General features: G+C 37.6%; 1 protein-coding gene across 13 annotated transcripts in view; it reads left to right on the top strand.

The window, feature by feature from the left end:
• The window catches only part of MIPOL1 (mirror-image polydactyly 1), a 197,360-nt gene that overhangs the window by 65,961 nt on the left and 107,101 nt on the right, over window positions 1-24,298 (top strand). For all 13 annotated transcript variants that reach the window (XM_056346943.1, XM_056346954.1, XM_056346951.1 and 10 more), the window contains 3 exons: window positions 2,792-2,921; window positions 8,367-8,400; window positions 8,660-8,830. In XM_056346943.1, the coding sequence (XP_056202918.1) occupies window positions 2,792-2,921; window positions 8,367-8,400; window positions 8,660-8,830 (335 nt within the window). The remainder of the gene's footprint in view (window positions 1-2,791; window positions 2,922-8,366; window positions 8,401-8,659; window positions 8,831-24,298) is intronic.

Below are 24,298 nucleotides of genomic sequence, written 5' to 3'. Positions count from 1 at the left end.
AGTAACTTTAAAATAATCTTTTTCTGAATGTTTTCATACTGTTATATATACATTATTTTGGTTTAAGGACAAAGAAGCAATAATCTGGTTTTAAAAAGCCTGGATAGTCATTATTACCACTGGTTGTAGTTAAGCAGAGAGGGAATTTAATACGCCAAAGCACAGTCCCTCTTAAGTGTACTATGCTCATGATCCGTCGCAGCAGTCGGCAAACTGTGGCTTTTCATGCTGAGGTGGGGATGTTATAAGGTCTGACAGAAAGGAGGATGCACTCAAACAGACCAGAAGGACGTTAACTAATGTGGAAATTAATTAACCCCAGAAAAGTAGTAAGTGCCAAATCTTCAGTTATTTTAGACAGCTTTCTATTCATTCCAGCAATTGTTTTCATTATGAAAATCGCATAATGTTTCCACTTGCAGCTTTATGGAAAGGGTTGTCGGTGCAGTGTCTCTGGCATGATGCTAGATAAACTGACATAATTTACTGGAAATACTATAGTAAACAAATATATTAAGTTACGGATAAGTAATAATTACCATACAGAATTAAATGGCTTGTGTATTCCAGATCCAACTGGGACATAGGAGTTGCATTATAGTTTGCCTAAGCAGTCAATGCTGAAGCACGAGTTTCCATGCTTCAAAGATCCCAAGCAAACCTAAGTGGAAGTCTGGTGAGCTGAAATGCACAGCCCACCACATACAATTTGTTCTTGTTCTTGCTGAGCCCCCTACTTTTGCAGATATCGGACTCACCCTCTGTGAGTGCTGCAAGCTTATTCCTGACCACTAATCTGTGCACATGTGGTCTTGCAGCTGCTTTACTCATGCCTTAGTTTTTCTATTCCACAGCAAGCAAAGCTTTCTTATTGCAAACGGGGAAAAGATCTTGAAGATAAAAGACACTATTAAGACACTGTTCTTGTGTAACAAGTAAATACTGAAATAGAAGAGAATTAAATCAGTGTTTGTTAAATTTAGTGTATGTCTTGAGATTTGTGCTTCTGATGCAGAATTGTTGTGAATGCAGCTCCTTACAGCTCTAGCTTCATGGCTAGGCTTGCAGCTCCTCTGCAGATTTTTGTGAGAGGAGGGACGGCACTTCCAGAAGTAACATTTAGCCTTTCCCTGTCATCTTTTGTCCAATCTGCTGTTATCATGCAACCTTTTGCTAGAGCTGCAGAAAATGCTCCCTTACTCCCCAGTAACACTCTTTTCCCCAGCCAGAGGACAAGAGGATTGCTTTCCTACCTTGAACATCTTCCTAACTCATCTCTCCATACTCTTTTTCTGTTCGTCTTCTCATTTGTCTTACATCCCTAGTTATCCGAGCTGCTTGTGAACTGTACAGAAACTTACCACTTTTTGTATTTCAGTTGGTTGGGGAGTTTGGGGGTTTTTTGGGTACTGATAAAGCATATTTTGTGCCACCAATATAGCTGCTACTAAAATGTACTGCTGTGTTCCTCTAGTTCTATTCTGTGAAGAACCATAAAGTAGTTTATGTTATATCACACTATCAAGTTTTTGTACAATAACGTACAAAGTTGTGAAGTAGGAATAAGCTAACATATAAACACAACAAAGTTGATGTCAGTTGAGGTAAGAATGGAGGGGTAAAAGCTCTAGGCTAAAGTGAAGAGGGAGGAAGCCTTTTTTTGAGATCTTAATTACTTAAGCAGTGGTTCAGAGAGGAGCAGTTTTCTGAAGGACATAAGGAAGCCCAGTAGCAATGGCTTAATGCAGAAGGTTCTTGAGAAATAAGTGCCAAAATTTGAAAGACTGTAGTATGGTGTTAGGAGACTGTGGCTGAACACCAGCTTGGCAGACTAGAAGGGCAGCATGGAGCATTCTGGAACACACAGACCTCAGCTGAGTTTTTTGGAAGTGCCTGTGACAATTCGAGAGGATATAGTCCTCTGTCTGGGAGTGACAGCGGTCTTACTATGGCATCCTGAAAGTCCCTAGACGTTTCAACTGCAGGGTTTTATGATGACTGTAAGGAGAGATTTGCGGTATTGCAGAGGGAAATGATGAAAGTATGAATAAAGATTTTAGTGGAGGCAGGGTCGAGGTAAGGATTCTGGCAATGTGCCAGAGATGGTGTTAGACGTATTGACAGGGGAGAGGCAGGGAGAAAATGTAAGCTCGGGATGAGGAATGACTCGAAGGTGTTAGTTTGCTCCCAAGGATAGACAGTAAATCTTAGTTTATTGGCACCTAATGCTCCAAGGTCCACGTATGCCGTAACAGATAATATAACAGTATATTACAAAATAAAGTAAAGGCTTGGCAGAGAAGAGGGTGCCAGCTGTGCCACTCTTGTGATACCAGAGACAGACTATGAAAATATTATAAATTGTAATATTTAATATCAGTGTGCCACTCTGATAGGAAGCAGTGTGATGGTAATTTTAATGGATCATTGCTTTTAACTCTGTGTCCTGGAAGAAATCTAATAGCATCTCATATGATTCTGAGCTTTAAGAATTACTTTTCCATTAAGCAAGCATTCCGAATGCAAAGCAAAACACCTCTGTGCCCTGTTTGATTATACAGGGCTGAATCTGAAAACACAGAGCTTTATTTCATTCCTTAAAGCATTCATTTCAGCAATCAACCGGAATTTAGTGTTGTGTCTGAAGAGTAATGTAGACCTTATCCAGAGTAATCCGAGGTCAGTGGAGAAAAGTTGATTTTAGGAGATGCTGGCAAAGGCCCATATAATGCACCTAATAGTGTCTTTCCTTGTCAAGCTTGTTTGTTAAACACACTGGTTACTTTCACAGCTCTGGTGGAAGAAGTTTATTCTGCTCAACGGGAACGTGATGAGGCTGTCATGGCAAGGCTTAGGTTAGCCAACGAAGAGAGAGATGAAGCATTTCTACGAGTCCGGCGTTTAGAAGAGTCTCTCAAAGAGTAAGTTTACTTTTCCTACCCTGTGCAAAAAGGTTGTTGTGTCAGTCTGTGACTGTCATAAACTGCTCAACTTAGCACAAACTTCTCTATGGTGAAATACCAGGCTAGTGCCAGTCTGACTGTGCTGTTGGTTAACTTGTTAGACATCCTGTAAGACTGTATTTTTCTCTGGAGACTGAGAACAAGTGAATAATTTTGATCACAAAAATTAAAAATAAAATTAAAAGCTTTTTTATTGATTTATTCAGGGTTGAATAAGATGAATACCACATTTTGTAGGGATCTTTTGACATGCAGTACCAGAATGTCAGTCAGAAGTTGCCGTGTATAGGAAATCAATCAAGCCTTTAAGCCCACTAGACATTTCCTTAAGCAAAATTTCTACTAATGATGTGGGTGACGTCATGAAAATATATAGTTTTTTTCTTATCTTTAGTGTAGAAGCAGTTTGTAAGGCAATAAGGATACTTTATAGAGTTTTATGTATGATATGTTAACACAACAGAAGTAGGCAAACAGAAGTTTTTCATGGTAGGAAACTGAATAGGTGCAGTTGTTAGTTAACTAAGTAGCAGGCAATTATGTTTTAAATAATTGGTTTTACTAAGAACACTCTTCCCTCTTTGTGGCAGAAAATCAGTCATCTTCTTTTGGGTATTTTTGCAGGTAAGGCCAGAGAATGTTATCAAAATAAATTTCAATAATTGGATGTAGTTTGTGCACCATTACTCTGTGGAATTTACAAGTTGCTAGAGTTTGTCACAGCCTGTAAGTATGACTCAACAGCAAGATTAGGACATTCCATTCCCACAAGAATTAGTGCACAGTCTGTTAATGTCTCTACAGAGCCCATTATAGGTGTACATGCATATGAAATCTTGCTTTGAGCAGCAGTCTCTGAGGAAATTACAAATGTGCTTTAAATTCCTATAAGAGGCATCATAACTGTGAGCCTTACTCCAGTCTTTCCAATTTCTTCTGTCACTCTTGTAATTTTATATGTTCCAAGAGTAAAGAAAGCAAGGAAGTTTTGTATGGCCCTAAACGTCAAACTCTGTATAAGCTGTTAGCATAAATGCAAGACCTTTGGGGTTAAAGAGCTCCAGTTCTGCAGCAAATTAACTGTTTTGGTCGACAGACCTATACAATGACTTTTGGGTTTCTGGAAGAAAACACAGATTATTAAGTCTGTGAGAAGCGTGTTGCTGCTTTGTCTGCAGTGGAATCTGTAGACACACAGATGTGTGTCTTGACACACACGAATCCCTCAGAACACCATCATTTGTTTTCTCTTCAACCTTTTCTGTCTGCTTCACTTGTACTGGAAGCCCAACTCAGTTCTAAGCAGAAGGGTGAGAAAAGAGAAGAAACTGCATTTCTTGGCGAACATGCATACTACCTTCCCCAAAAGAATTCAGTGCAGAAGGCACCGAATGCACTGCTAATGACCAATAAAAGGTACTTGCTCCAAGGAGAGGGTCAGTAACTCCCTTAGCTTGGGCCCAAGCCATCAGCCATTATACCTTTTTGCTATCATTTAGAGAATAACAACTGTTGTTGCTGTCATCCACTTGGGTGCTCTTACTGATGCTCTATAGAGAGGCCTGATACCCTGATGCCATTCACAGTCTCAGAACTGGCATAGAAGATTTCCCTGGGGAGAACACCAACCTAACACAGGGAAAAATTGCAATGGGCTGACCAGCTACTGTGGGTTCAATACCTGATATAAATTCCTCTCTGCCTGAACAGTGAGCCATTGTCTGTAGCTAGTATCTCTTCCTGTGTATTCTGCAAGGGTGCAGATCAGGCTTCTGTGGCTGTCAAGAGAGCCAACACGACAACGCAAGACTGAGGACAAAAGCAGTTTAATTTCAAAAGAATTGTCCTTGCCAGACTGTATGTGTACTGTAAGATCAGGGACTCCCATTCTGCATTACACAGACTGTGCCATGGCAGCTCACTGGGCAGTCACACCCAAGTTTTCCTCTCCTGGGTGCTGTGTGACCTGTCATTGAGGGCATCCTGGACATGAACAAAATTAGGCAGATCCCAAGCAAGCTTATGCCTCACATAGGGCACAAATATGTTCCTGAAGGGTTCTGACAAATGTCGTAGGCTTTTATTTTTATGGATAGTTTTAGTGTCAGCCATCATGGCAGTAGAAGAAAAATCCTAAATGACAAAAGCCACAAAGGCAGAGGGCCCAAAAGCTTCATTTGTTCCCACTATAAAGTTTGCTAAAGTTTTTTAATCATCCATGCAGCAAGTACTTCATGACAATGATTTGTTGGGCATTGATTGCCGTATGTAATCCCCTGAAAGGGAGAAAACCTCATTTTTTATGTTGTCACGTTCACTGCATCATATGTCTTAATATCTGCCTTTTTGCTTATCTTGCTACCCATTCAGCCAAAGTGCAAGTTTGATACGTAATGTCTTAAGCCATATCAGACAATGTAAGAAACTTCAAAAATGTCTCGCTGCATTCCAGCAATTTATAGTCAGTATTACCTCTGCCCACAGTGACTGTGTCCTTTTGTGCAACCTGACCAAGGTCAAGCTGACCACAGATCTTCCCTGACCCGTATCAGTCCCCTATGAGTCAGCACCTTCCGGATAATGTGATATTTCTTCCAAAAAGAGCAATGGTATGGTGCAGGGAAACATTTACTATTCTTTTTTTTTTTTTTTTTTTTTTTTTTAAGAAAGTTCTTTGCTGGTTTTGAAATCTCTGGGCATTACAGAACCAAGAAGGCAGGATTGCCTTCATCAGGCTCATCTGCTTTTCTTCTGGTCCGCTTATTCTAAACTTACGTGATGCTTAATTCATGCAGCTGTACACCTTGCAAACAAGAAATGGTTGAGTGGAGCCAAGATTCCTGCTGGAACACCAGCCTGACTGCAGCATTCAGGCTTTTCAGAACATGGGGCATCTTTACTGAGTGTGGTAACATCTCAGCTGAGGTGACTAGATGCGCATTTCTCTATCTGCTCGGATGTCTGGCATTTTGCAATAGGAGAAGCAAGCCAGGACTGTGAGAAGAGTCAAAGTGAGGTACTGCGTTCTCAGCAGCAGAGTCAACCCCATGAGGAAATTACTTTTCTCAACCTCTATATTCTAAGTAGTTTATTACTGTGGCTGAATGGACTTTTTTTTTTTTTGAGTTCACCTCACCGCTCCACTAACCCTCTGTATGCAGTAAAGATGATGGGATGAGCCATGAGGGACTTGGTTTATTTAGTTGAGGAGTTTCTTCTGGAATCTTGGAACTTTTCCAACTACCACCTTTAATATTTTCTTCTGATGCTGGTTGTTTGGAAGGTTGCATTCTCTGTCTCAGACATGGAGCACATAGAGGTTTGTGGGGTTTTTTTTAAAGAACATTGGCTGCTTGTGCCACACATCAAGTTTTAGAGCACAGGTCACTCCTTCCATCTGCTTCTGACTTCCTCCAATGAGAGATCTTTAGAAGAGGGCAATATTGAACAGGCTGCCAACCTTTGTCAAACGCCTTAATGCTTTCTTTTAATTAGCAGCTGGAGCAATTCTGTTGTCATTATTTAACTGTATCAACCAAAATTCTTCCAGTCCTCTTGGCTCTAGGGGTTAGTTAACAGAATGTGTATAGAAATGGGAGCAGAGGAATCCTTGGTTGCTGCTGTTTAAACTCATGAGAAATCTAAGGGTCATTTATTGCCTGTGCACAGCACAGGGAGAGGCAGCAGGGCAAATACATGGCTCGGGATGCTGCTTCTTAAAAAATGCTGTCACCTAAGGAGGTGTATGTGTACCTACGGACAGATCCCTTGTGGCAGTAGCATGCTGAAGGGCCACACTTAACGGTGGTTCCTGTTCTTTTTCCCACCCCCATTTCTCCCCAAGGTTTCTTGCTTACCCAGCCTGTTGGTTGGCTAGGTGATTTTGTTGACCCACACTTTTAGTAGGGTAGAAGTCCTCTGGAGAACCCAGGTCAGTCCTGCCAATTTGCTTTGACAAATACCGTTCCTTTCATTGTGCATACAAACGAGCTGGAGAACCATCTTTAAGTCCCACATGAAGTGGCACTTAGAGCAATGTAAAAACCTAAAGCAGGAACTCTACAAGGAGCCAAGTCAAGGAGCCAGTTCTGAGAATTTGGACTTATAATATGTTTGTTATTTTATGATTTGTGTTACTTATGAATACAAGTCAAACCCAGCAAAGGTTAGCTTTTACTTTGTTTTGTTTAGTTCTGGTGCTGACTGTGTATGTTGGAGTAGTTACTGCGTGTGAATTCCATATAAATATACCAGCTGTTGTACACTGGTAGTACATTCTGAATTATTTCTTTTTTATTTAAAGAATTAATTTCTGTACTGGTTGATTTACTATGCCTTATGTACTGTTATCTGGTAAAACTTTACGCTTTAATGTAAAAGGTGCTAGTATACTGTCAAGTGCTCTGTGCTGTTTGCTAGCTGAAATCTTGGCTTCAGAGCAGCACCTGTCACAGCACTGTTGAAAAAGTGTGTGTTGCTGTTTAGTAGATGTTTAATGTTACTATATCTGTCTTTTAAAATATCATACACTAGTGACAGACCTACTTGTAGTAGAAGTCACCATCAAGTAAGTAGCAATGGAATGGTAGCTCCAGAAAAGCGGTCTCTTCCATTTTAAAATACACATAAGTGTTTTAAATAATATGCTGTCCATATAACTAACCTTCGGTAAAATAAAATGCATACTATCCCATTTATTAAGTTTTTGTGCTATCACTCACTGCTTTTACACAGCCAGCGTTCAGTGCTGTATGACTAAATTCCTTGTATCATCTTTGTATTTGACAGGTCAATATATGTTCTGTTGAAATAGAAAGGGAGGAAAGTGCAGGGGGGATTGTTCCAGAATTAAATAAGGGCCTTGCAGAGAATTGGCTTAGCTTGCTATTTTATGCAAGATATAAAATCAAAATATTTTTAGGAAACTTCAGCTAGGTTTTTTTCCTCGTTTTGGAAGAGAGAAGTGGAAAAAGAATTGCTTTACAATCTAAAAAAAAAATCTCCACAAAAGTCCTGTCCCGTTTCATTTAGGGTGCAGTAAAAACAACAAAAATACACCGTCAGGTAAAAGTTGTAAGCCCAGAAATAAATAAAATAAGAGCATCAGTCATTTCTACCGCTGGGGAACTTTCTTCATCTAAGCACATATGAACAATTGATCCTTGTAGTCATATATAGCAGTAAACATTAATAACTTAACAGTCTGAAGTCAGTGCTGAAGATATGGAGCATTATTGAAAGATGGAGTCGAGCAGGTGGCACTTTAATATGTTCAGTGTCATGGTTGACTCTAAAGACTAGTAGAATGAAATTACTTGAGGTTCTAAAGATTTAAAAAGCGAACTCATTTTGCTGCACTAAGGAAATGCTACTGATCAGGCTTTCTGTGTCCCTTTTTTCTAGGCTAGAAAATATTAACCCTGAAGAAAATGACATGGTAAGCCATTCTCTGAGGAGATTTCTTGATGTCAGTCTTATATCTTAGAGGCTTAAGTTCAATTGAGTGGGTTTCAAGAACTAAGATGTGGGAAAAAGAAGAATTGACACACTAATAATGTACATCTTTGCTGCAATATGAAAATTCAATAACTTCACTCAGTCAATTTACAATTCACATGTGCCTATTAATTAAAACCCTATATTAAATAAAATATATTAAAACTTCATGTCTGACTAACATATAATGCTGTTGGTAGACATTACAGGAATTACTGAACAGAATAAACAATGCAGACACAGGGATAGATATACTGAAGAATGGAGCTATAATTCTGAATCGAATACACAGGACCAAAGAACGTAAAAAGAAAATAATAGCTGAGGAAATGAATGCAGTAATAGAACAACGGGATGCTGCTTTGTCTCAAGTAAGTCTCTACAAGTGTATAATCACTCAATACCAAATTTCTTTTTTTTCTTTTTTTTCTTGTTTTGTTTTTTCTTTTTCTTTTTTTTTATTGGGTTTTTTTTCTTTACTTTTGGGGAAGAAAGTATTTCGCTTACTTTTCTCTGTTGAAAATCTCAAAGAGAGCCTTTGTAGTAAATGACTGATTAATGATCAACTGCTTCATGGTAATAGTGCCCATTGAAATGGCATTAGTGCGTTTTGTCAGGGAATTTTTTTTTTGTGGTTTTTGCACCTGATCACTAGCTTTCTTAAAACAAAATAGTTTTCAGTGTATTGTCCAATCTAAAAACTGTTAAAGGCTTAGTTTTACAGTGTGCTATATTGGTACAATGTATTGGATGACAGCTAACTGGGACTTAAGAATTTGTAAAGGGTTCGAAGTGGCAGAAATATCTATTAGAGGAAGATACAGTAACACATACAACAATGCAAGCAATTCCTCCCTTTGTTGCTTTATTCAGGCGATAAAAATCAGCATGTGGTCCTTGACTCTCAGAGTCTTACACTTCTGTTACATGACTTGAAAGAACCTGAGGTTCTTTTTCTGCTCAGATCATTCATTCCCTGCAATTTCCTACTTTCACAGAACAATATTGTCTTTTTTCACCATGACAAGAGTCTCCTTACTTTTCCCATCTCATGGAAGAGTTTTTCTGTTGGTTTCTGCCTGCCCCCCCCCCAGGTTTTCCTTCCTGGATTTTAACCTAGATTTAACTCAATAGGAACAGCCTGTAGGGAGGAGCAGTCCAGGAAGGGGATATACCTCCTGGGAAAACACAAGATTTTGGACTGTATGAAACACTGTTATGTATTCATCCCCAATGAGAAATTTCATCTGACTCTTCCAGTATTGAAAATTTAGGCTTTTTTAATGTGAGTTACCAAAGTTAGCCCACATCTAACTAATTTCTATTAGATTTAAAGTCAGGTTTGTGATCTTGAGTGTTAATGATAATCTTGGTTGAATTTATATTTTATTGTAGAAGTGTCCTGGTAAAAAAGTCCCTTCTGCACAGCCTATAATTTTCCCTTTTTTACAATTACTGTTTATGCATTCTCTCCTATTTTAACCTTGAATGCCCCATCTGCCTGGTGCTTAAAATATTTTGTGTGTTTGTCCAGTATGCACGGCAAAGGATGTTAATGTTGGAAGATGTTAATGGCAGAACTATTTTTTCAGTCTACTTTCTTTTGCTTTTATAATAATGATGAGCACCATTGCTACTGGGAAACATCCAGTAGTCCTGCCAAAAGTTTATGTTCTGTCTTCTTTGTACAAGGCATTTGAAAAATGAGCAGCTTATAAGAATAAAGCTCTCAGCAAAAGAGAACGATCTTTTGATATTTTTATTTTTGTTTTGTCAGTTTTTGCTGCTTTGTTGAAGTGGACTTTCAAGCATACTTGGACCATAAAACTATGAATATCAGAAGAATGTCATTGTAGGGCATTTTAATATACATTTTAATTGAACTGATTTTTAAGCTGCCTGTATAAGGGGTAATCTTTTCCAAGTAATCAGCTTGGAAATTAATAAAGATAATTATTTTATATAGCGTGCTAAGTGTGGCTCAAGTGCACAACTAGCAAAGCCATCTTTAGGCCTGTCAGCAAAAAGCACAGGTAATGTTAAGCAGATAGTGCAGCTGAAAAAATAAATTAATAAAATAATAAATCCTTGCCAAATGGAAGTTTAAATGTCTTGTATTAAGTTGTACTACTGTGATACCATTTACAATTTATACCATTGTTTTAAATTAATTATTCTTAATAGAACTCTGTTGATCATGTGCTATGTTTTCACATATGTGATGCTTTTACAGCTGTAACTCTTGAATCTAGAAAACAGGTCCTTGGAATTAAAGCTACCATTTCAACCTGCGTTTCTTACTTGATGATTCCTTGGGAATTCGTACCGTGCTTGAATTATTAGTAGTCTTTTGTTAACATTGCAATCGCGGTAGTTATTACAGTGCTAACAGCAAGAACAATAGGAGAGGGATTCCTACATTAGACCACAAAGGGACTAGATATAATTCAGGGGATGTATATGCTTAGCATAGCAAATGCAAATTATTGGAAGTTAGATCTGAGGTTGCCTCAGGCATTCATAACATCTGCAAGTTAAAATCTTTTTCTTTTTGATGGAGGTGACATCAGATATGAGGGGGGGATTGATGAGGACAGACTTAGACAAAGCAGAGAGAGAGTAAACCATGAGCATGCTGTGGCTATCCTCTAGAAAAGGCATTTTTGAAGTTCAGAGGTGGCTGGGCAATGGAAGCTGAATGCTTCGTGACTCATTGTGTGAACACTGCGTAGCTCGGTTCCTGCAAGCTGTTGTGTGGTGCTGGAGACAGCAATGTCATTTAAGTGACCACTATAACCAGTTCCGTATGACAGAGAACCGCCTATATTATAATAAGGTTTTGGACTGACTGCTTAATGAAACTTTATCTGTTATCCTTCTTTATTGTTTTCTTCACAATAGCCTGGCATTTGTCAATTAAACACAGTGAATATAAGTAGTATCTAGCTTTTGGGGGTTTACTTGTAGGATTTCTGATTTTTCTCGTTAGCTTTTACAGCTTGAACACATCACTTTGATTTCAAGTAAGGTTATATTCCTAGAGAATGGACACTTTATAAACTGTGTTTCCTATAACCAGGTGAATACAGATCACTTTCAAATAGTTTTTGAAATGCAATTTTCAATACTTTTTCTTGTAGTTATACTGTCAAATTGCATTTAAATGGACTGCTGTTGCAGCATACTTGACAATGGTTAGCTAGTTGCAATTATTCTATTTGAATTTTACTTGAAAAATTTTTTGATTCTTCAGAAAAATGAAGAGCACTGTCCATGTCTTGGAAAGGTCATGAAATTTTTTTTTGAGCCATAACACACAAGGACCTCTACATATTTTTTGAGATTTACAACATGAATGTTACTTCTTACTAGGAAGCAGATAGAGGCACTTCTATCGCTGTATTGAGCTGTGCATGTGTATGTAATCTTAGATCATTCACTAGATTGCTGAGCAAATATGCAAACTACTTTTTGTATGTGTGAAAACAAATAAAATGGTATAAACTCAAATATTTGATACTACTTTTAGTATGTATTTTCAAGTGAATAAAAACCAAACAACTAAAGCGTGGCTAAACATTGACATCCATCTTCTCCTGTACCAACCCCCTTAAAAAAACAAACTCAACTGTTTGGTTGTATTTGCTAAGATATGTTTGTTAGTGAACAGATATTGTGTTATTCTGGGGATCTTGTGTCTGTTTTATGACTGATCTTCTGAAAGGAAAATGGAGAAAGATGCTGACTGTCATGAGAAATATAACACCGGTTTCTTGTCTGTAATGTTTGATTTTGTCTTAACCCATTCAAGGAAAAAAATTATTTGTCCAGTTTGTTGTGTTACAGTTCTGCCTTTCTTCAAAAATCTTTCTTGCTTGAGTCATCCAATTAGAGACAGACACTTAATGAAGATCGCATATGGCATAGTCACATTGTGTGATCTTCATAAAGTACTTTAAAGAAGTGGATTCCAGCAGGAGGCAATATAGTGCAATGTCTCAAAAACCACCTATTAACCGCATCACACCTTATGGACAGGAATGTTAATGTGATTACAGTGTTGGCAGCTAAAGCTGAGGACTTGAGTAAGTCACGACAATTACTTTTCTTCTGGTTTAGAGAAGAAAGGGGGCCTTTTAAATGGTACAGCATGAAGGAAGTGATTTTTTTAAAGCTAAATAAGAGGTGGCTTATAGTTCAGGAGCTACTTCATTCGATATTTTTGTAGTCCTAACTTTCATTCTGTGATTTTTGTATTTTTTCCTAATTGGGAACCATCAATTCTATACCAAGTTTTAAATACTTAACTCGTTGTTAAGGAAAAACAGTGGTTTCACGGCTGGCAAAGTATCATCTGTAATACACTGATCTTGAAGCAATAACATAACTGGCAAGCAAACCTGGTTTTACAGCTTTGAATAGTTTGATCACATCCTGCTGTGCAGGAACATGCTTATGACTGTTCATGTAAAAAATTGGCATGCACCCAGTGGCTCATCTGAAGCAAGTTTAAGTACCTTTCTCCATTTTGAGGCACTGTTTGGCAGCAGGCAGCACTTTATCATCATTTAAAACAAAGATGAGAAGCAGTATGCTTGACTGCCCATCATTATCAGTTTCGACTAATGACTAATAACTGATAAATGTCTGTGCTTACAACAAGCCAGCTTCTTGCCAACTTTTTTTTTAACGTTCTGCTCAAGCTATTTCCCTCCTTTTACACCAAATAAGGTGTAGAGCTCTGTGATTCACAGAGCATTAAGGCACTCTCAGCACACATGAGTGAACAGGTCTTATTGAAGTAATAAACCCAAGAGCTGTATGAAGAGTAAAAACAAGAAAAGCATATATAAATGAAAAAAAAATACAGATATTGGGTCCTTAATTGGGGAATACTCAGGTGGCAGGTTACAATGCTTCATGATCCTTTTATCTTAGGGTAGAGGTGATCCTTTGCAACCCAAACCACAGTTTGGGATTTTATTTTTAGTGATTTGAATTAGTAGTTCAGTTTTAAACTCTGTGCTTTGGTACTCTTACTGGTTAAGGATACCAGCCAAGCTCTTGGTTGGCAGGAGCACATTTGACAGTGCCCCCCTAGCTGTTCTGCCAGGATGCTTCCCCTACTACCTTTTCCCTTTCACAACTGATATTTGGGAACAGGGAGAGAAAAGGTAGGACACTATTTACGGTTGTTTGTGAACCAGCCAGCTGCTGTGGGGTACTGATGATTTTGGTCATGGGCTTATATGAGGAGGTAAGTGAAGGTCAAGGGGAGGTTTATGGTAACTTGAGGATCCAGGGACCATGCTGGTTCACTCTTGTGGCTGGTTTCCTTTGGGCGGGCAACAGCAGGTTCCTGTTGCCCTCATTTGCAGTGCTTTTCTGTCAGAGGTAGCAGATGAATGGGCATGAGGAAATTACTTCCTAGCAGGATGGTTAAACAGAGAGAGATAAGCTGTCTGCAACATGCCCCTTTTGCCCTGAAAGTTAGTCCAAGTCCTAGGAGAAAGTAATAGGGATTTGGAATAAAATATAGAATAGATTTTATAAAAATTATTTGAGATTTAACATTAAAAGTTTCATTGCAAATGTAGGGAGAAAAGAAACAGGAGTTGAGGAAATGGCTGTCAGTTCTGTTGGTATTCACATCAGTGGCCTCAGGTAAACCTCACAGGCATCTCCTCTTTGGAGTTATTGCTGAGTAAAAGGGATCCTTCAGAAAGATCACAAAAAGCCAAGTTACACGAGCAAGTCTGATTAGCAGTCTTAGTTTTTCACTTGATTGTGTTGCACTGGAAAGATGCTTTATAATGTCAAATTTCATTTCTTGTCTACCTAAATAAAAATAATCCTTTGAAAGTTTGACTAAATCCATGTTTTAGGAAGTCCATGGTATACTAAGCATGGTTAAATCCATGTTTTTTTCACTGCTGCTCAGAATAAGCCAAGTGAATCTCAGCAGTCACAGAATTTTCAAAGAACCAAACAGAGCCAGTGACTGCTGTAGTTGGGAGACATGGAGTAAAACTACTGGGAATGATGCTGGAGAGCATCAAGAATCTTGCATCTCATAAAAGGGCAGGTTCTTCCCTACTTGGTTGCTTACTTCTTAAAACAAACCTAGCTTGAAAAATTATAATAGTTTATTTTCTGAGACAATTAGGTATGCTCTGACTCTCTACCTCGGTTATATTTGTGCTAGCTGGAGCATGAATATTTTCCAGGGGAATACTCAGTTAAATATTTGGCTACGTTCAAAATATGTGTGAAAGTGGTTTTTTTTTTTCTTCTGAAGTAGGAATTGAAGAGTAAAATAGAGAGGAAACTGGCCAAACAGAATCCTCTTGATGCCTTACGTTGGGTTTCCTGGTTTGTGTAGAATGTTCCCCCAAAGAATAACATTTGTGTAATCTTTCATTGTGGTGCTCTGTTCTCTTTGATCACTGTATGTAACTCTCAGTTCTCCAGGTGTTAAGAAAGCTAAGGAGAGGTGAGATGTTCAGACAGGATGATAGAAGATGATTTGGGGACATCACACACCTGTGCCCGTGGTGTTGGTCTCTTGTGTTCATGTCGCAGAGGTTGTGATTTCTCGGTAGGCAGCTATCTGTTAGTAAGGCATGAAACTCCCTTTTATTTCACTGGAGTCAGAGTTTCACTAGTGAAAGTGAGTATTTTGAAGCTTATTCCTTAGCAAGGCTTTGGTTGCAGGAGGTCTTGTAGGTTTTGGGTTAATGCTTCTCACAGCTGGGAGTGCAGGTCAGTGAGTAGGTCAGTGGGAGGGAGAGGAGAATCCAAAGGAAATTAGCCTACGGAGCTCTTATACTGAACTTTTGTATTTAATCCATGAATGCTAATTATGAGTAAATATGTAAATGTTAATGCAATGTTTCCTTGAAGAGATTACGGTTTGTCTTTTTGAACTTCTCAAGCAAATTTTTAATTGATACTACATTTCTTCTTTTTACTGCCATAAGGTTTTGGCTGAATGATGCCCTGAGACACATCATTGTTTGCATTGTTAAATCACCTGTTGTTCCTCTGCAAACAGTGTGTTGTGCAGAATTCAGAAAATACATGTCTGCATAGTATTTGAGGGCATGATCAAGCTTTGTGTCTTTAATTGTAAACTTTAATGAATTTCCAGTCGAACATTCATCTTCTCAGTACCTAGAAACTCCTCACCCCTTTGAAAATGACAGTAAATCTGCATGCAAGCTTGTTTGATTAATTGCTATTTGACTCATCTATCATGGTGCTAAGCTCTAGGTTCACACAGCTTAGACTTCCAAACCAATTTCTAGAATTAATTTAAATATTTAATGTCAAAACCCTAGGATGAAAGAGAGGAATAATGTTTTGTATGCTTATTGATTGCCTGTTTCAGTAGCAACAATCCATAGAGGAAATTTCCAATGTGATACAAGCAGAATCCAAATAGTATTCCCTCTGAAAAGGAGACTGGATCACTGTGCATGCACAAGTTCTGTAGGTGCCAGAACTCTTTCAGAGGTACCTAAAAGTAAGATTTCCATGGTACTTAACACTTCACAGTTTCAAATTAGGTACAGAGTGTTGAATCAGATTCCAGTTTGCTTACCTGTTGGATAAAATGTCTCTGATTTTCTTAGAAATTAAAAAAAAAATCCATCTGTGTTTCCTATTAAAAGCTAGTTTTCTTAGGCAACTTTCTAAGTCTTTCTGCAAAAATACTTTGTTGTTTTGGATACACAGATAACATTGCATAAAAATTCTTTTGACAGGTGACAAGATTTTTTTGTTTTATACTTCTATTTGATGTGGAGTCTGAAAAGGTTAATGTCTGACCTGTGTCTTCATTTCCCTTATTCATTTGTTACTTCTTGAATGTTCACAGTTGCAACTCCACGATTGATTATATCTGTATTAGTAAGTAGTGTGAACAAATAGAAATGGATCTGCAGTATGAAATAGTTCCCAGCATCTGTGGACGTTAACGTTTCAGTGGGGTAGGGTGTTGAATTTTTTTTATTTGTTTTTGTTTGGTTGTCTTTTACTTTAGACTAGCTGTAGTCGAGTCCTACAAACTGAATACTCATTTGTGTCGGAATGCACTAGGTGCATTCCTGGAGTGCATCTTTGAGTTTGCTTTAATCAAAAAAGGAATCCGGTTCCAGTTCTCGGATAGCACTCCATGGGGCAAAAGAAAGCATAAGAAGTAGAGACAGGTGACAGAAATTACAAAGTGCACCCCCAGTGCAAAGTAGCATATAAATTGTGTTTCTTGAGTGAAAATTTCTGCGAGTCATTGAGAACTTTAGAGAAGGGTTCAAAGCTTCACTATTTGTAAGTATAGAAACGGGAAAAAAACATTTAATCCAAGAAAGTATTTTAAGAATTCATCACATTAAAGTTCTGCTAGTGTATTACATGAAATTTAGGATAAAAATGAGATGACTTCAAGAAGGAGAATCAGATTTATTAAAAAAAATAAAGGAAATGGCTAAAGGGAGTTAAAAGCTATCACTGGTCTTGGAGAAAGTATTCCAGTACATTTGCATTTAGCCTTTTTACTTTGAAAATTATTAGACTGTTTTATGTGTAGACTCCACTGGTTGAAGATTTTGGATCTGTCCGCAAGACATAAATGAATTTTGTTCTTTCAAGGAGAAATAGGTTTTGAACCAGTAGCATAGATCACAAATAAAAAATGACACACAGAATGTAAAGTATAGATTTAATTGAGCAGTAGAGATGTCTTCAGAGAACAGCAGCCAAGCTATATTGCTGATCATGCCACTACCATGGCATCAATAGTTGACTAAGAATATGGTGGGACATGGGGCTAGGAAGAATGGAGCTGCTTTTTGTTGAGTTTGCTTTTTTTCTCCCCCATGTCCCTAAAGTGAAATATTGACCTGTCTTCTAGCATGCGATACCCTCCACAGTCATCCCTGTGATTCAACATGCATGTTAGGCGGTAAAGAGGTGGTGGGTAAGGAAGTTTAGGTCCAGCAGAGGCTGTAACAAAAAATTATTGTAATGATGATAAGCAGATTACTCATTTTCAGCAGAATGGTAGAGTGATTGTGACTGAAATGTAGGACTTAATAAACATCTTTGTTACTTCAATTTCATTCTAGATTTTTATTTGTTTTTAAATGAACAGGTAACAGTTACCACAACAGCAATTTTCCCTCTTGCTTTGGTCTGGACGTTGCGACTCTTTTTTTCAGTTGTGAAGCCATTAATCAAGTCCTGGAAGTCCTCAGGTTTGATTAAGTTATTTTACATATTCTGGTCTAAAGGATGTAGTGGCCCTAGCAAAAAAAAAAAAAAAAAAAAAAAAAAAAAAAGTGGAACAAGAAAATCTATCAATATTCTTTTTATGAAAGAAAGATTTCACAGTAGCATTAACTTATCTATGTCTCGTTCACCAAGTATGCCTACATTTGTTTATTGTATGGCTTTACTGTTTCATGCTTCCGATGGTATCTAGGATTTACCCTCTTTTCCATGTTCTGTTTATTCACTGTTAATTATTTTTCAAGCTGAGTTGCTTGAGAGCAAGAAAAATTTAGCTTCTATTACCCTCTATTGCAAATGAAGGACAGGCTTTCCTATTGCATGTGGTCACATGTGACCATAAGATGCTTTTGTCAGGGAATTTGTTAATACTTTCTGATGTTAATGTTTTGTTTTCATTCTTTTCAGTAGTGTTTTTAATTTATTGTTGTCTATGCTGTGGGTATACACCAAGTCAGCACAAACTGTCATATTCTGATTGATAGTTTTGTGTTGAAAATACTTTTCTAAATGACACAGTTCAAATAGGCATAAATACTTGAAGGCCTTTAAGAAGCTGTGATTATGTAAAAAGTATCATACTTCGAGCTATAACAAAATAAAATTTAACTGTGGATGAAGAACAGTATTGAATCATAAAATTTTGACAACTTTTCTCAATTCTGGAGTTATCGGAACTACAGACTACAACAAGTGGCTATCTACAGGATATTTCATTGGTGCAGTGTACTGATGGAGGAAAATCAGAAGTAATGCTTCTGAATGTATATTTTATATTGTTCATAACATAGACTTGATGATAACTATCTTTTGAGAGATGGTGGAGTTTTAACATTACCTCTAGTTAGTGAATTAGCAGCTATAAACATGTAAATCTATGTGTCTTAACCAAATTTCTGCTGCAGTTCCTGGTCATCTTTCAGTTGTGCCGAGTTGCTTACTTCTTAATTAGCTGTAACACCTTTCTCTGCTATTTGCAGAAGTATTACCAAAGTTTAGATAAAACAAAAAAAAAAAACAGAGTAAAGCTCGGTATCGGAAGAATGCCGATGAACACTTTACTCCTAGGTGTTTCATGAGATGACTTGTCACCAACAGGTAAGATGTCCTTCCAAGTCATGTTGTAATTATGATGAGGAATTTCATACCTCAGACAGAGACTGTATTACAGATCCCAGCAATATTAGGAAACAATAGATTTCACTCTTTTTTGCTTGAAAGAGCTCTGCTGGATTGTGTTCAGGACAGGAGTGAACACCAGCCCTCTCTGAGTTTACCTTCTTCATCTTCTGTAGCTTTGAGACAAGTAGTATTTCTCAATCTGCAAGTATTTTTTCAGCTTCATTGCTTGTGGTCCCATTCATAATCATGATGTTAGGACTTTAACTGAAGCTCAGTCTGCAAAACTAGAGACTGAAAATCTCACTGTGAAAATGAAAGCATCCAGTGCCAGCCACAGAAGAAGCAGCAAAATCCTTGTTAATCCTCTGTGCTAAACAGTCCTATCAGCCTGCTTTCTGCTGTAGGGCTAGCCAGCAGCTGTGTCTCATGACACGTTCTCTTTGTGTCATGCTTGTTGTCTTCTATGGTATCCAGACACTTCTCAGCAGTAGTCATGCATTTTACCCGTTTTGTTTGTTTTGGCAGGCAGGCCCATCACTTTGCTTTCAGAAGTTGTCATAACATTCTTCTATCTTTGTGGGGGGTTTAATTTTTTTCTGCTTAGGGTGTCCTGCCCTCTACATGAGTGGTGGAATTGCCAGGAAGCTTTGAGTTGGATGAGGGCAGTGCTGGTAATTGCACATGTCTAAGGCAGCTGATTTTAGGTTTAAGCATTTCTGCTTTTCAGTAACACGGCCGAAAGCTTTTTGGTCGTTGTTAATTCAAAGCTGCATGGTCCATCCTCTTGAGAAGTGGGCATCTATTTTGGTAGCTAGTCACATCGATCCCTGCAGCAGTGAAGCTAAAACTAAATTTTATTTCAGAGGTAAAATCTTCAGATTCTACCACTACTTAATATTTGAAAAATCTTATTCATGTGCCAAAATCCTACAGATGTTTCTCAGTATTACTGAAGCTGAGCAATACCTAATTTCTAACTCTTTTCGGCTTAGTTTTGCAGAGCTTTTGTTTACTTTCTTAAACATTTCTTTCTGGAGTGTCTTTGTCTTCTACATATGAGTCACTTTAATGTTTTTCAAAGCTGATTTATTTCTTGATTTTCTAAAAAATACTTTAATTCCTCTTCTCTTTACACATGAGCAAATTTGGAAATGTGTCTGAAATATATTTTTAATTTATTTGCCATTACCTAGATCTCTGTATTGGTGAGGAAGAAACTTGATTTCACAATAACATTTGAATATTTATAATTTGTTATTCCATTTTCACACTTATTCCCAGACTGTTAAAAAGCAATTAATATTGCTTTCAGATAGTTATGATCTTCAGTAAAGAAGTTTCCTAAAAATGCATGTTGCTTTCATGGAGAAAGAGCAAATACTATTCAAAAAGTGTTTCTCGTCCCTTACGTATCTGCAGAGTTTTGTGCTTTCACCTACCTAGTTGGCTATTTTAGTTTGTTATAATCTCTAGCTTAAAGTGGCTTTTATTACACATAAGGCATTTTGAGAGAACACGTTACACAACAAAAAATAGAACTGCCACTTAAGCAACTGATGGCTCAGTTGAGAGTACAGTATTTATCAGGACAAACAGAGAGTGTGTACTACAAGGAACAGCTGCAATCCCATGATTACAATAAAGAGATCTGAAGTCTGTACAGTGATCCATTATACAGTTTTCTTAAGTAAGTGATGATATTTCAAAATGGACCAGAAGTAGTCCGGTCCTTTTGTGCAGTAAATGCCAATTTAACGTTTAGGTGATAGTCTTGTTTGCATATGGATTTTAAGAAAATCCATTGAAGATTATTTGAAAACCAGCTCATTAGAATGACAGATTGTTTACCAAATTTTGTTTTCTTGTTAACTAATATTGGTTACGTTCAATTAAACAAGGTTACACTTTCTAAAAAAATACCTCTGTCAGCATGTGTGCCTTGCATATATCTGAGGATCAAATTCCTAATTTCCAGATCTAGTTGGAAGATCAGGTCATGAATGTTTCTTTCTAAAATTTCTCCTTTCCATACACCTTTCGCATCTTCACTACCTCCATTTTACTATATATATATTTTTTGAGTACCAACACTGTGGTTTATTAATGGGGGGTGAGGCTTTAAATAAAAGCAATTGTCAACTATCTGTCATGGTGTGTTGTGTCAGATGTTTGACACACTGTCTCTTGGCCACAGGCCATCTGGTTTTAATGGAACCAACTACTCTTCTAAGGAGCCAGCAAAATATGTGGCCACAGGAAGCAATAGCTCCCTATCATTTGGTCAAGTCAGTAAAGCAAAGGTTTTAGGTGTAGTAATCCCAGTTCTGACTTGATTTTGTCAGTTAATTAAGCTTCTTAAACTTTCTGTGCTAATTTCTCATCCCGTGAATCAAGAAAGTCCTATTTACTAACTTCATTTAAGTGTTGGAAAAAGTGATTAGTCAATGTTTATCAAGAATTATAACATCACAGAACTCTTGTGTAATTAAAAAAGAGTTATTGAGGAGAATTGCATAATAAAGAGAACATTTATGGAAACCCGATGAAGGAAAAATACAGACAAAAATGAGACAGTGGAGTGGAATGGACCTCACACAGGACAAGGTGAGAATTGAGAATTAGGGTATGTGTACCTTCTGCTGTGCAAAAGAGAAGAGGAAAGATGCTGTGTTTGAAGGAGGGAGAGACTAAAGAAACTGAGGAGGGACAACTTGTGTTTCCTCCATTCAATAACAAAAGAGGAGAAATAAAGAAGTAAATTAGCTAGTAAAAATAACATTTGTGGCTTTCTGAAATTTGAGTTCCTCCTTTTTATTAGGAATACATAGTCTTTTATAGTCCTTTTATTGTCTCCCTCACTAGAGGTATTCTAAAACCATCTAGATAACGGTCCTGGGCAACTGGCTTTGGGTGCATAGTGTGTAAATGAGTATGCTGGAGCTGCATTGATTTGGAAAATGGATACTAAGACTCTTCAGTAGAAGGAGATCAGAATAGTATTTTAATATCCAGCTGCTCTGAATGGCTTCTTTGGGACCTTCTTTGCAGTACTACTTACTACTCAACCAGGGCAGAAATTATATTTCAGGTAGTCTGTATGGTATTCCAGTCCTGGTTCTCCCTTAAGTTGTACACTAATAATGCCATTTTAATGGCAAATTTATTACAAGACCTCTGTGATTGGTATAATTTCATTCTTTAGATGTTTTTAAATATATTGAGGTTAATTACTCTGAATTATTGTCTATGCAGAAGTTTCTACTCTGAAATTGTCTTTTGAATCTGTATGCTCGAATTGCTGCCATGCATTGAAAGTAAAACTGATTCTAGTCTTTTATGTACTGTATTTTATGCATATGTATTTTTATATATGCAATACTTACAGACTTTTAGTCAGTGATTTAGAATTTAGCTAATAAAGATTTACCTTTTAATATTTTCTGTCGTTGCTTTTGAAAGTGAATTTTAACTCTTGAATGATATTTCCCTCTTATGATAAAATTTTAATTAATATTTTCCATTTGCTGAATTATTTGGGAGTATTGGTAATTTTCTTTTGAGTATAACATACTGACGTGTGAACTATACGAAGTTGATTGTACTGTGCCAGTTTCTGGTGTTTCTACAACTCTGCAGTGGGGAGTGTGTGTGAGCAAGCATACTAACCTTGCGTACTGCTCATCAGCCTACATGCTTAGTTTATACATTATTTATTAGACTTATAGGCATCAAATTAAAAAAGTGAATTAATAATGTGACTCCCATGTAAAACAGAAGTCACTTCTTTATATATGACAGGCAATTAGGAAAAAATCACTCTTAGGTTAGCTAAATGCGTTTTTGCTAAATTTCAGACCCAGTACATCCTCTTGAATAAACGTTTGCCCCCAGGTTACTACGTTTATGTTCTGATCTGAAATGACTGTAAAGAGTGGATGGGAGGTGAGGTAAGGTGGGTAACTCACAGGCAGTGGATGCAGGGAACTGTGAAGGTGACCCTGTTCCGTGGCTTCAGCAGCTCTGGCGAAGTTTCCTCCTGCTGATCAGGAGTCTGTCAGCAGCCCCCTGTTGGCAGAGCCATGGTCCGGTGGCCCAGCCAGCAGAGGAACGTGCTTGAATGACCCGTGAATCACGTAGAGCTCAAGAACAAAACGTTTTCCTTTCTCTTCTTCTCCTTGCACGTTTTTTATAATGAGTGTCATTGATTAGGAAAGTCTGTGTGTGCTGAGCTCTTTGAGAAGTAGATCAAGCTTGTCTTGAGCTTTGAAATGTCATCACTGAAGGGAAGTGTAAAAATACATATGTAGAGAATGGAGTCAGGTGGGTGAGTATCGTAGGGCTACTCAGCACTGTTGAATAGCTGCACATGTGCTTAAGGGTTGTTAACGTTAACAGTGGAAACAGTTACACTTGATGGTCTGATTTTTCTGAATGTCTTTCTGTGAGTTTACAGCTCCTTTAACTGTTCAAATGAAAATAAAGCTTGTTTTGCTGCATTTTGAAGTGTTCAGAAGCAGAAAGGGAAAGGAATGGCCGGAGGAAACCCAAGCCATGTATATAGCATACTACCTGCCTTAATGCTGCAGGTTCCAACTGACTCATAGTCACAAGGAAGACAAAAAGGTTTCATTTGTATTTTGATGCGTTTCTTTTTGTGGCATCTGATGGAGCGAGACACCATTGCAGTGCTGCAAAAAAAGGGGTTTACATTTAAGTGTTTCTCTTACTAATAGAATATAAATTTTTAATGATGCATATGTTTCTGAGGTCTAAGCTCTACAAAAGCACTTCTCTTTCTTGAAATCCCAGTAGTTCTAAGCTGCTGGGCATTGTATAAATAATCATTTAAACACATTTGTTGATGGTTTGCCAGAACTTTGAAGAAAAGTCTTTTCTTTCAGAGGTTAGAAAGCCTTAATTCAAAATCATAATTTAATGGAAAAATCCTTCTGGTGATTATTATGTAGAAAGTAATTTATTTCTTTATTTCTTTTAAAATTATTATTTTAGAAGAAAAAGGTTAAAAATCTATTTATATAAATATAAGTGCTTCCAAACATCTGCAGTTCAAAGTACATAATTCACAGTGACACCAAAGGTTGGTTTGTGTTTTGACTGGATGACTTTGGTATTATTTTTGTCTGCAAAGGAAAGAGTTGTGCAGCATCCAAGTGGTGCAAGATGTTTGCCTCTCCAGAAATCGTGATGAATTTAGGACAAGGGGCAGACTGTTAAAAAAAAAAAAAAAACCACTGAGGGGAGAGGGGAGAAGAAGGGCTGTTGAACTGAGAACACTTGTATTCCCTTCAGCGTCTTTGAGCTAGGAGCTATTCTGAAGTGCAGGTCATTATAAACGAAATAAGAAAAGGTGAACAAAATAAAAACCAAGAGAAGAATCAGTTGGATGGGTTTTGTTTGCTTCACATGGT

The sequence above is a fragment of the Falco biarmicus genome, chromosome 7 (genome assembly GCF_023638135.1).
Source record: "Falco biarmicus isolate bFalBia1 chromosome 7, bFalBia1.pri, whole genome shotgun sequence".
NCBI classification, from domain to species: Eukaryota; Metazoa; Chordata; class Aves; order Falconiformes; family Falconidae; genus Falco; species Falco biarmicus.
The sequence above is the reverse complement of the archived record's forward strand: the minus strand, read 5'-3'. Positions and strand labels throughout refer to the sequence as shown.